Here is a 12,894-nt window from a genome sequence, read left to right as displayed (position 1 = left end):
CACCAGAGCGGAGCAGAGGGGGACAATCCCCTCCCTCGCCCTGCTGCTCACGCTGCTGGTGATGCCCCCAGGACAGGGGTGGTTTCTGGGCCGTGATCGCACGTTGCCAGCTCATGTTCAGTTTTTCATCTACCGACACCCCCAATTCCTTCTCCTCAGGCTGCTCTCAAGCCCTTTCCCCAGCCGTGCCCCGTGCCGGGTGGCAGCTCCAGCCTTGCTCCCAGCCCGCAGGCAGGCTGGCACAGGGCAGGCACACTCCACACACACACGCCAGCTCCGAACATATTAAAACCACATCAAAGGCTGATGCCAGACTGAACAAATCCTGTTCCTCGGCTGTGGTTTGGGTTTTTTTTCCATCCTCCTTCCCCTTGCCAAGGAAGAGCTGTCAACAAGAAGGTCACGGTCCCACCTGCTGGGAATGAGACACCGGGATGTCCCCGGGGACGGGCTGTAACGTGAAGCGGTGCGGCGAAAGCTGTGCTGCAGCAGGCTGCCTTGCGCCCTGCCTATAAATAGAGGTCTTCGGTCGAATTAATTTTAACTACGGCTGCTGTCAGCAAAACCAAACCGGCTTGGCACCGTGCGCAGACGGGAGACTCACCGTATTTTTCATTGAAAAGCTCTTTCACTTGCTCTCGGAGAATCACCTTCTCTCCCAGCCTGTTGGCATCGTCCTCATCTGCAAAAAAAAAAAAAAAAAAAAAAAAAAAAGACAGGGAATAAAATACCCAGTTCTTTCCGAGCCCTTGGAAAAACCCATCCAATTGTCACAAGGCATGACCATGTCCCCGTCCCCCTGCCCCAGCGCGGCGTGGGGACACCGCAGAGGCGGCTGCTCCGTGCTTGCACCTTGCATCGCCTTTCAGAGCCGTGCAAAGCCGCTATAAAACGCTGCCAAATCTGCATTTGCCGCGGCTGAGAGCGTTTTACATCCACTTTGCGGTGCTGGAAATGACTGCAAAATCTGCACAGCAATGGAGACTCAGGCCCTTGGTGCCACCAGTGCTCCCACAAGTGATATCAAGGAACGAGATAGCGCTTTTATAGCTGGGCTCCTAAGTACGGTATTGTTTTATAATGTGCCATATAATCAGCTTGGCTTTACTCATTTTTTTAATTATCCTCATCAGGCCAAACTGTTTCTCCTCCGTTCCCTCATTTCAAACGACGTGCCTATGTCAGTGGATTTTTTCCCCAGCTATTCAGCATCGCCAGGAGAATTTCCTCCAGGAAAAAGGACTGGGGTCACTACTGGCCCCCTTTGATGCTTTTTCCCCCTATGAGTATAGAACACCGATGGAATGAACCTTATCCGCCTCTCGCCCAGGTCATTCCTCCAGCCACCACCATCAGCCTTGATGGACCCAAGGTGGGCATTGTCACCCACGGGGTGGACATCCAGGATGGTTATTTACAGCATCAAGGTGAGCCCCACAAACCTCAGCATGAGGGACCCGAGCATCCTCTGTGCCCGGCATGCAGCTATTTAATTTGATTTTGAGCAATCACAGGATTTTTATTCTGATTTGGAGCAATTGTGTGATTTTTAGTCTGATTTTCCAGTGCTGAAAGGGGGTTACAGGAGAGATGGGGGGGCTCTGGATCAGGGGGTGCAGGGATAGGACAAGGGGGAATGGGTTTAAGCTGGAAGAGGGGAGACTGAGATGAGATCTGAGGAAGAAATGTTTTCCTGTGCGGGGGGTGAGGCAGTGGCCCAGGTTGCCCAGAGCAGCTGTGGATGCCCCATCCCTGGAGGGGTTCAAGGCCAGGCTGGATGAGGCTTTGGGCAACCTGGGCTGGTGGGAGGTGTCCCTGCCCATGGCAGGGGGTGGCACTGGATGGGCTTTAAGGTCCCTTCCAACCCAAACCATTCTGTGATTCTATGATTTTGAGCAATCACATTATTTTGGTTTTGAGCAATCACACGGTTTGCCATTTTGTTTTAAACACAAACTGAAAAGCCTCATGTGGGTCCCTGCCTCCCTGCACGGGACCCCAGAGAAGCTGGCACCCTGAAATCTCCACTCCCTGCACGGTCTGGCCTCAAAAAAGCCCCTTCTCCACCTGGAAAACAACAGCTGTGTCTGGATCTAACTAGGGGGAAAAAAAAAAAAAAAAGAAGTTTCTGCAAAGGAACCTCAGGGCCAAGTTGTGCTTCAGATCCAGAAACGGCAACAAAGGAGCTTGGAGGAGATGGAGCAAAAAATAAATAAAATATTAGAAAATGAAATGACTGTTGCCAAGGAGCTCTGATTTCCAGAACCAAGACCCTGCCTTGCCGTGGGGACAAACCCCACGGGCTCCCTCTGTGACTTCCTTGTCATTGCTGCTCAGTTTCTGGGCTGTACATACACACCCGTAGGGATGGGTAGATGGTAGCAGACAACGAAACACCAACACAAAGTGTTTTCGCTTGTTTAATTCTCTGGGACTGAGAAAATGCAGCAGCTCTTTCCTTTCTGCTCATGCCCCGAGTGCAAGAAACGAGATCCCCAGGGGGTTTTCTTCTGCCTTGCGGTGGGCAGGATTCCCAAATTCCCATCCAAGGACACAAAGAAATGCCACAAAAAACCTGGAACTGAGCATGCGTAACAGAGAAGCCAGAGAGGAGGCTCCGTCCGGCGCTTCCCAGGGCTCTGTCCCTCCGTCCCAGAGGGATCTCCAGCTACCTTTGAATTTAGACACTTGGGATTGGGAAATAATTGACTGAAGGAAGCCACTGGCATCCCTGGGATGTTCTGAGTCCTTCCCATAAAGCAGGTTTATGCATGCTGCTGCCTTCAGCTCCGTGCTATCTTTTTTTTTTTTTTTAAATTTAAAAAAAGTAGCCAGCTGATTTGACTTTCTTCTTTCCAACCCTGCTTGCCTGAAGCGAGGAGCCCTGCTCACTCCATAGGCACTTATGTACAAGCGGTCGCGTTTATAAAGCACCATTTGCTCTTTCCCAATAGGACTTGTCAGACATTTCATTTAGAAATGTCAAGTTGCATTCAGTAGTTATTAAAAATGGGGTTTAGGTGTCAGCTCGGGGACAACAGGATCCAAAACGCAGCCTGTTCCTCTTGTGACTTTAAGAAAACATAAAACCAAATCCAAGGTATCCCACGGGTCAATAACGGCTCTGCCTGGGTTGGTGATGCCCCGTGCAGAGCCCTGATGTTGGTGGTGAAGCCGCGGCACGGCTGGGGAGGGGGCCCGCCGAAGCCTTCCTCCTCCCCGTGCCACCACCAGCATCCCAATGTGCTGCTCCGGGGATGCCCGTCCTCCACCGTAACAACCTCGTGTGATCCCCACACCCGGCGTGAGGCCCATTTCATCAGGGAAACCTCCACCGCCCAACACATCCCACCGGGACAGTGGCTCAGGACCCTTCTCCAGGCAATCTGAAGATTGCTTACACGGTCAGGATCTGTCCCTGGATCTTACGAGGATAAATACACGCCTCTTCCCCTTCCAGCTTCAGCGGGTGCAATTTAATGACACCCCTGTGTAAATCCGGAATAAAGCCGCGGAGTTTACTGAGGCTATTCCACAGCAACTCACGTTTAAATACAGTTTGGATTAGCTCAACACGTGCACATTTTCAAAGCGGAGCTCTAAACTGGTGGGAGAAGGCAATGAACATCCCGACTCGCAGCCGGAATCCCAGCTGATGGGACCGAGGCTGGATGTGCGGGCGCTGCGTGCGCTGCGCCGTCCCCTGCCGCAGATACAGGCGGGCGAGCTCTGCTTTCCTCCCGTAAATCAGTAGATACATTAAATCCCTGGAGCCTGCCCGGCTACACACCAGCTCTGGCGCAGAGCATGTGTTAAAGCCAAGCAAAAAATCCCCAACCCAAATCTGTGCAAGAGCTCCTTATGAATGGCAAGTGGATTATTTGGACAAATTAATTGCTCGGCCACACGGATGAGCTGGGGATAATGTGGGGGGTCAGTTTGTCTGGAGCAGAACCGGCACCAGTGCCCAGGGACTGCAGCACTGGTGCTTGGAAATGCAGAGAGGATTAATCACAACAACAAAATACTGTTCAACACATCCTGCATCATGCAGTTCTTGGTATCGGAGGGAATCAGAGCAGAGAGGAAAAAAAAAATACCTGAAATTTGGGGGTTTAGGACATTTTCATTCCCATTTTAAAAGGCAAGTGCATTTCTTGTCTGCTACCATCTACGATGCATCACCTGAGCTACGTACCATTCAAGGCAGCGTAGGCTTTTTCCAAGGATGTTATCCGTCTAGGGGCTACAGCACAAGTTAACAGAAGACAAAAAAAAAGAGAGAGAAAGAAAAAGAGAGCCATGAGTGCTGCAGCTTCATTTCTCGGTCACAAACAAAAGCAAAACCCAGGATGCCACTGTCCCTAGCAGCTTCAAATTCCTCCAGTCCTGAGGCCCTTGGCACAGGGATGCTTTTGGTAGGTAAACAACTGCCCAGGGAGCTGGGCAGGTGCGCTGGGCCCTCTGCTGTGTACCAGGGACCTATTTTGGGATGTGCTTGAGCCTGTGAGCATCCCTCGAGCTATGCCGCACTCCTGAGCAGCTCCAGGTCCACGCGTGTCCATGGATGCACGGCCAAATCGCAGCATTTATAGCACATGCCAAAGCAGCAGTGGTTGTGCTGTGCGACCATGCTGCCGGAGCAAAAAAAAAAAAAAAAATAGCTGAGGTTAAAGCAGATGAAAAGCAAACAGGGAAACTGTGTCAGTTCTGCAGCAATGCGGGGGAACGGGAGAAAAAGGGGTCCCCAAGGAGAGGCTGGTGCTTGCCACCAACTCCAAAGTGACGAGCAATATCAAAAAGAAATTAATTTCCTGGGGAAAAGCAGCAATGGTGGGGCTAGGGCCAGGATTTGCACGATGGGCAAAAAAAAAAAGGAGAAAAACTCACACCAAGCCAGCAGCCAGGAGGAGAGATGGCAGGGGGGACGGGGGCTGCGGGTCATGGTGCTGGGGTGAGGAAGGGGCTCAGCGGGGAGGCTCCGGCTGCCAAAGTGCAGGAAACTGGAGGGGATGGGAGGAGAGGAGGAATTCCTCCCGGCAAGGAGGAATGCAGGCAGGGGCACGAGTAGGAGCGCAGGCAGGAGCGCAGGTAGGCAGTGAGTAAGAGGAGCACACAGCAGCATCTTTCCAATATGCATCAGAAAAGGTTTCGGAAGGGCAGCACATCCAAATTTTCTGAGCAGAGATACAAGCAATCTGAAGTAAGCTCAAAATATGGCTCAGACATTTGGAGCAGGCTCAGGACAGCAGCTGGTGCAGCCCTTGGGTTCAGTGGTACCAAAGGAACAGAAAAACACGGGGGTTTGCACTGGGCAGCTGCAGGCACTGACATTTCGGTGCAGATCTTGGTGAGCCGGGCGCTGAGCTGGACCCTGTTCCGGACAAATCCTGTTGTCAGCAGCTGGCAGCTGTGGTACGGCAGCTCGCTGCCATGCAGCACGACCCAGCTGGAAAATAAGTGATGCTGCCCGGTGCCTGGTCCTTGCCCGTGGGGACACCCTGCCTGTGGGGACACCGGCAGGCAGCACTCACCCCACCAAATGTTTAGGCAAAGACTCAATGCAAAGGAGGAGAGACGCAGCTGGGTCATGTTGGCGCTGGGAAAGCGGAGCTGGAGTCCAAGCTAAGAGGGGACAAGGTCCTGGCATAGCTCTGGGCAAGGAGGAATGGAGGCAGGGGCACGGGCAGGCAGTGAGGAAGAGGAGCACATGGCAGGATCTTTCCAATATGCATCAGAAAAAGTTTCGGAAGGGCAGCGCAGCATTTCATTTGGTGGGCAGCAACTCATTTCAGTGCTTCAGGTGAAGACTTCAAGGTGCCATTATGAAATCACACTGATTAAGAAAGAGAATTATGATTTTTTTGTCCTGCTAACCCACATGTGCTACTCAGCCTTCCCCACGGGAGGCATCCCACCAGGCTCACAGCTGGTGAGACAGGAGCGCACCCCTACGTGCCAGACCATGGCTGGGATGGAGCAGCACCCATGTCAATGAGCACCCTGAAAAAAGGGGGGTTTGGGGTCTCTGAAGGACACAGCAGGATATGAGGCTGGCAGGGAGCGGGAGGGAGGTAGAGCAAAGCAAAGACAAGGGTTGGGATGAGCTGGGCAATGGTGCTGCCTTCTCGTCGGCGCAAGGATGCCACGCATGCAGGGAAAGGGAAAAGGAGACAAAAAATAGGCAAAGAAAAAGGTGATTGGAATCACAGAGATGCTTATGACGAGGCTTTGAAGCTCCACAGCTATTTACCTGCTTGAATTTTCACTTTCAGACTAGGAACACTGACCAGCTGAACACTAAAAAATAATTTGCCCCGCATAACAGGAAGGTGGATCAAGGAAAAATAACCTGGCTGCTCCCATGGGGGTTAAGCATTGGGGCTGGCGGGTGAAGGGAGAGAGGCATGGACCTCGAAAAACAACCTAGTGATGGAACAAGATGCACCCAGCTCTCATCACCGCCCCATCAAGCGCTTTTCCTCTTTTTATTTTTTTTTTTCTTGCTAGGAGTTTCCAACACAAGGCACATCTCATCAAAGTCTTGCAGAGGATTGCGCTCTTGTGATTAAAAAAAAAAATAATATGAAAAGGATGCCTGGATGTGTGGTTTTTTTAATTAAAGAACACTGCCTGCCCTACTTTATTAATTGGAGTATGGGAAATAATCTATCAGGGTGGCAGGGAGTTTGGGGAATAGGACAGATGGAGCTGGTGTACATTTTCAATCAAAGCACATAAAAATTAACATACAGAAAGATTTTGTGTGTGTGTGTGTGTGCTAGATCACTTATGCTTGATTTTTTTTCTTTTTTCCCTCAAAGGCTTAAATTAAGCCTGTTTTGTATCTCTGTGCCTCAGGAAAGAAGAAAAGAAAGGATAAGTGCCATGTTTATAGCGCTGGAGCTTCACCCCTGCTCTCCCACTTCTGTTTTAATGCCGAGAGATTGTTCTGCTCTCAAAAAGGGGTTTGAAGGTCTTTTTCGCAAAGCAGAGACCAGCGGTGGGGAGAAAAGCAACTGGAAATCAAAAGGAAAAAATCTCACGATGCCAAGAGAGTTGTGCTCCTGGGTCAAAGCCCTGTGGACCCACGGGGGTAAAGTGCTGGCAGAGGCACTGGTGACCTCGGGGCCATCGTTCCACCTTGGAAAGCAGCTGCAAATCCGCAATGCAGAAGGTGGCTGTGGCCACTGACCTCCTCCGGGCACTGGGCAGCGCCACAAGCTTTGTTTTTTCCAAAAACCAGCCTCATTCCCCCCAAAAAAACACCTTTTTTTTTGCAAACAGCATCCCTGGAGGCACTTACCCCCATCCTCACCCCCCAGCACTGCGACCCATTGTGGGGAGACACCATCTCGACAGAGAAATTACACGTTATCTTCAGAAAAAAGCGTGTGAGGTGCTCAGATCATATTGAAATCCTTGTATCTGTTTCTGTCGCACTGAAAAAATGGGTGTCCCCAAAAGAGAGAGGGAAGGAGGCCAGTCCTCCGCCGTCTTGCCATTATCTGGGATGCTCTTTGCTATGCAGGAGGGGCACAACTTGTTGAAAGCAAATAAAACCCTGTCATTTAACCTAAAGGCAATTAAAATCACCCCAAAGTGATTTTTTAAGAAAAAAAAAGTTAAATTTCCATTTTCCCTTCAAATGTGCACTTGTCATGTCATTTTTGGCCAAAATGATCCAGAAAAAACATAACTTTCAGATGCCTTTGCAATGTCATCCTGCTTGGGAGTAACTACTGTTTTCATTTGAATGCTCCTCTGCAAATAAAAAGTGATTTTCATCGATTTTGTTTTAACGCTAAGCACGCACTTCTGCTGCTGCTCTTCACTGTATGTGGCAGGAGTTTATTGCACGAGGCTGAGGTAAAAAGAACACTCTTACATTTAAATTTTTAATAATCTATGGCTGGTTGGAAATCATTAATTTTGTTAAGGCGGGTGAAATACGATCAAAGCCAAGGCAGTGAAGGTGTCTTGCCACCATCCACTTCAGTGTAACGGGGTGGAAAAAAAGATGAGAAGTTAATTGCTGTCAACGGGGATTTTTTGGGGGGAGGTGTAAAATACAAACAGCTTTTGTCTCATCTCAAGGAGACATTCCGGTGGTAATTATTTTCTAATAGCCAGACTACAAGTCCTGGAATTGTCTCCAAAGATTTAACAAATCTATGAAATAGTCTATAACAAATTGAGATGTTGAGTAAGAAGAACCCCTCACCTGCGACTGCTCTGATTTAAAATCCCCGTGGGAGGAGAGGGTGCAAAGCCCTGAGCCTGGCAGGGATGCTGTGACCTCCTCCCAACCCTGCTCAGGTACCAGAGTACCTAGAATAAAAATATGTCTTTGCATTTGTGCTGGGATGGGCTAACCCATGGGGGGAGCGTTCAGCTGGAGAAGGAGGAAAAAAACAACTGTTGTGCATTGAAAAGAAAATCAATTTCCTCTACATCTCTATTTATCAGGCGGCGTTTCCAGCCAGCTGGCAGGTTGAAGTATTTGCCTTCTGATACGCTCCTTTGTTAATGGTGCGATTTGTGTCAGCTCAGCGTCTCTTAACGTAATTATACCGATTACGGCGGAGGAGCGGGAAGACAAGATGCGGCTGGAGGAGCGGATACATCCTCGGTGTTATAGCCATGTAATTCTGCGGAAAAAGAGTTCTGCAAAACTTGCATTTCACCAAAGGCTCGTTTAAGCTCCAGCCACTGCGAGTCAGCACCTTGCTGCTTTGGACCAAATGACAAGAAGTCTAAGGCCAAGGTCCGTGGGGCTCTCGGGGGAGCTCCCCATCGGCTTGGCTGGGCCATCCGCAGGGATGCAGAAGGTTGACACAGGGACCATGCCCTGAGCTGAATTTCTCAGACAGCTCGCCTTTTTTTAGAGCCTGTTTGGGCGTCTCACACCTTTTGGCTGTCCCCAGTAAGGGCGTATAAATGTTTTCCTCTCTGTCATATTTGTCTTCCCTAAATTGTGTCATCCCCGTGGAGGCTGGCCAAGGAAATGGGAAGCCATCAATAAAGATGACAACAGTTTTTGCACCCATCTGTGCTCCTCCAACAGTCGTAATTACAGACATTTAAAACCCAGACAGGTTTTTACACACATTTCTAACAGCAGCTCTCTTCTCAGGCAGCCTGGAAGCAAGAGCAGAGCTCCCACAGCGATGCATGGGGAAGGACGTGGTTCTGTGACAGCGATTTCCGCAGCGGGGTACGGAGCGTGTCCCGGACACCCCATCCTTCCCTCTCCCACATCTCCCCAAGGGCTTTCGCTGCCAGGCCGCTGCAGCCCAGTGTGGACCCAGTGGTTCATCACCCCCTTCCCACAACCCTCCCTTTTTTTTGCTGAACCCACCAGCTCATTGCAACACCTATTTATTTTAAGAAAATGCTTAAGAAAGCAGGTGCTTTCTTAAATAGAGAACACAGATCCCTGCCCTAGATTAGCTTGTGAAAAATGCCATCGTTTCAAGGCAACAGCAGCAGTGCCAATGTGCGATGCTGAGGCCAGCTGTCTCAGTCGGGGGAACTTCAGCAAATGCACCAAAAACCAACAAAACCAAAGTGGGAAGCCCAGGAAAGTGAGTCCAGGGGCAACCTTCCTCCAGCTGATAAAATTCTTGCTAGCTATCCACAGCTTACAACTCCCTGTCCACCACTAAACACTGGGCCAACTGATTGTTTAGGCAAAAAGGCATCAATTCTTACCGGGCTTGGGGATGAGTCCTTGAAAAGGCCTGTGAAAAATAAGAAAAAAAGGAGATTTAAAATCAAACACCATTGGGAAGTCAACACGCCCAGACGAAGCATCCTCCCATGGCCCAAGGAAGGTTACAGATCCGCCCAGGGGGATGGGGTCCCTGCAGTCCCCAGGTCCCTCAGCAAATGCCCCGTCGGTGAGACAGGCAGCGTGGCCCAGCGAAAGAGTAATGGAGACGCTCTTAAAACCAGGTTTTTCCCTGTGTCACCTTACAGTGATACACTGATAAAGTGCTTTTCCCCTCCCAAAACCCCCAGGACCCTGCCACGACTGGCCGGTGCCCGGCACCTCACCAAGCGCTGCGGGACCCCGAGCGCTGCCTGGCACCAGCAATAAACTCCGCAACGGCTCTCCTCTCTCTGGCCTCCTAGAAAAGGGGCTGGGATTTCTCTGCCTGTGCATCCATCACACCGAACACCATTTTCTCCTGCCAGTGCCTTCCCCAGTGCCTCCATGGGCAGCCAAGAGGAGGAAAGAGCAGGAGTCTCTGTTTTATGGTCCCCTCCTTTCTGTCGAAATGTTAGGTGCCGACTTAATTTCTGCCTTGGGGGCTGGAGGTATTTCTAGTATTTACAATGGGGCTGGCAGAGCTGGGGGTGCATTTAGGTTGGCTCCCTCCTCTCCCCATCCTGCTTGGCAGGGTGGCTGACACCCCTCGCCACGTACCTCGTCACGGTGAACTTGATTTTATCGGCGACGGCCAATATCCTCTCCAGGTTCTGCGAGCCAAAGGTGCATGGCTTCCTGAAGGGGATTCCGGGGGGCAGCCCCTCGATAATCACTGACCCCGGATTGCTCTTGATCCGCTTGTATGGCACTTGCACGGGGTATTTAATCCCCAAGGCCTCACCTGGGAGAGAAGTGAGCGGTAAGCGAGCAGTAAGTGCACAGATGCCATTTTTACCACGGCACTGGCTCCATCCCCAGCCCCACCAAAGCACGGCGCAGCACGACCAGGCTGCTCGAGGCACCGCGTCAAGTGCTACATCAAGGACCAAAATTTTCAAGCCGCCTTCAGGATGGGAGCAGAGGGGTCCCAAGGCAGCCACGTGCGCACAGAAGAGTTGGTGGGGCCGAGGGAAGGCACTGTCCTGTACGATGATGCCCACGCAGCGCGGTGGGAGGGATGGCAAGCTGCTGCTCTTTGCTTTGGGACGTTATTTGGAGATAACTCCACAGACACCTTCCCTCTCGGATGTCTGGCTGCAGGACCAGCATTTCCTTGCAAGTAGGTGCTCTTGCGGGTGTCTGGGAAGTCTTACCCCTGCCTAAAAAATAGGGATAACAGCATTTCCTTGCCTTGCTCAATAAAGAACAGCTGCTGGGGCAGGCAGGCGGTGGAAAGCACAGAATCATAGAATGGTTTGGGCTGGAAGGGACCTTAAAGCCCATCCAGTGCCACCCCCTGCCATGGGCAGGGACACCTCCCACTAGCCCAGGTTGCCCAAAGCCTCATCCAGCCTGGCCTTGAACCCCTCCAGGGATGGGGCATCCACAGCTTCTCTGGGCAACCTGGGCCTCTGCCTCACCACCCGCACAGGAAAAGACTTCCTCCTAATATCTAACCTAAATCTCCCCTCTTTCAGCTTCAAACTGTTCCCCCTCGTCCTGTCCCTCCACCCCCTGATCCAGAGCCCCCCATCTCTCCTGTAGCCCCCTTTCAGCACTGGAAGCTGCTCTAAGGTCTCCCCGGAGCCTTCTCCTCTCCAGGCTGAACAACCCCAACTCTCTCAACAACGCTGCTAATGAATTTACCATCGTTGTTCTTCATGGAGAGGGGGTTAAAAGAAAAAACAAAATGTAGCCAGGCAGCGGGAAGGGCCATGCCGTGTGGGCTGCTAGTGCCTGCAGCAAAGAGCACCAATTGATTCCTAGAGCCATCGTTCTCTCCCTGGCCCCACGAGGTGCTGGCTGTGCGAGGGGGAAGCGAGAGAAAGCACCTGGTAAGGAGGGGTTGGGAGAAAATGGAGGGACAGGGAGCAAAAAAATTCAGGAGGGGATAAGGTGGGAATAAAATCAACTCCCACCCCATTCCTCACCGTATTTCTTATTGAACAGGTCCTGGACTTGTTCCCGCAGCGTGTTAGCGATGTCTATTCTGGAAAGCCTGGCATCATAATTTTCTGTAAAATAAAGAAACAATTATGGACTTCTGCTGGTAAATTAAAAGGCACTCTGTGACTTTTAAGTAATGCCATTTTCTAATTATAGGAAAGTCCTTATCTTGCAATTAGCTAATCTCTGGAGTGGGCCATTCAAAGTCCTTAAAAATAATCTAAACAGAAATATGTTTTTTTTTCCCCTGCCTGTTTGCTAAGAATAAAAGCCGCATGACATCGAAGATTCAGTTGCGATAACTACCGGCGTTAAAATAAAATGCACTCCAAAGCCTCTCTGAAAAGCCAAAGCCTCTGAAAAGCCACCGTCCCTCTCTGCAAACCCTCCCCGTGGCCCAACAAAAGGGATGGTCAAGCAGGGCAGAAGCCCACGGGCTTCTCACCATCACTCCTTCCCCCAACGCAGCCACTGTGCCGGCTGCAAGCAGTGTTTGTACAAACATCACCCAGGTGGAAAAAGCCCCAGAAAAGGCAAACTCTGAGACTTGGAATTCTTAATTATGCATCATGCAAGGTCAGATGGTTCGATAAGCAAAGCTGGTTAATTAGGGCACCATCCAGAGCACTTTGAGCCTCTTCCTTGGACCTATGGGACTGCCAGTGCTGGCTGTGCATCTTGTCTTCCAGCTGTCTGTCCTTCCATCCTCTCCTCCTTTCCATCCTGGCCTTGCCTTGCTCCTCTGCCAACCCATGGAGCCCCAACACCCCACAGCCGAGCCCTGACGCCCCGCAGCCACTGCCTTCCTGCCTCTGTCTGCCCTATGCAGACCCCGTAAGGTGCCGGGGGCCCTGCTTCAACCCCTCCGAGATGCCTCCACCCTCACCTTGAAAGCCCTGCCTCTTCACAGCATCCTCCAGCAGCGCCTCGCTCGAGTCCCTCTCGCCGGCGGCTGGGACAAGGGACAGAAGAGGAATTAGGATTTGCGGTGCTGCTGTGGGGGACGCACAGGGAGGGGGTTTCCAGCCAAAAAACAAAAAAACGAGGTGGGAAGGGAAGGCAAGCGATGCACT

General features: G+C 51.2%; 1 protein-coding gene across 1 annotated transcript in view; it reads right to left on the bottom strand.

The window, feature by feature from the left end:
• GTF2IRD1 (GTF2I repeat domain containing 1) overlaps positions 1 to 12,894 on the bottom strand; it is a 45,022-nt gene that overhangs the window by 5,080 nt on the left and 27,048 nt on the right. The window contains exons 18-23 of the mRNA XM_010075058.1: positions 12,708 to 12,773; positions 11,806 to 11,889; positions 10,433 to 10,616; positions 9,715 to 9,743; positions 4,199 to 4,246; positions 605 to 682 (exon numbers count right to left, since the gene is read on the bottom strand). Of these exons, the coding sequence (XP_010073360.1) occupies positions 605 to 682; positions 4,199 to 4,246; positions 9,715 to 9,743; positions 10,433 to 10,616; positions 11,806 to 11,889; positions 12,708 to 12,773 (489 nt within the window). The remainder of the gene's footprint in view (positions 1 to 604; positions 683 to 4,198; positions 4,247 to 9,714; positions 9,744 to 10,432; positions 10,617 to 11,805; positions 11,890 to 12,707; positions 12,774 to 12,894) is intronic.

Source organism: Pterocles gutturalis, unplaced genomic scaffold, assembly GCF_000699245.1.
Source record: "Pterocles gutturalis isolate BGI_N339 unplaced genomic scaffold, ASM69924v1 scaffold2037, whole genome shotgun sequence".
In the NCBI taxonomy this organism is placed as follows: domain Eukaryota; kingdom Metazoa; phylum Chordata; class Aves; order Pterocliformes; family Pteroclidae; genus Pterocles; species Pterocles gutturalis.
This window is presented reverse-complemented; position numbering and strand designations above follow the sequence as displayed.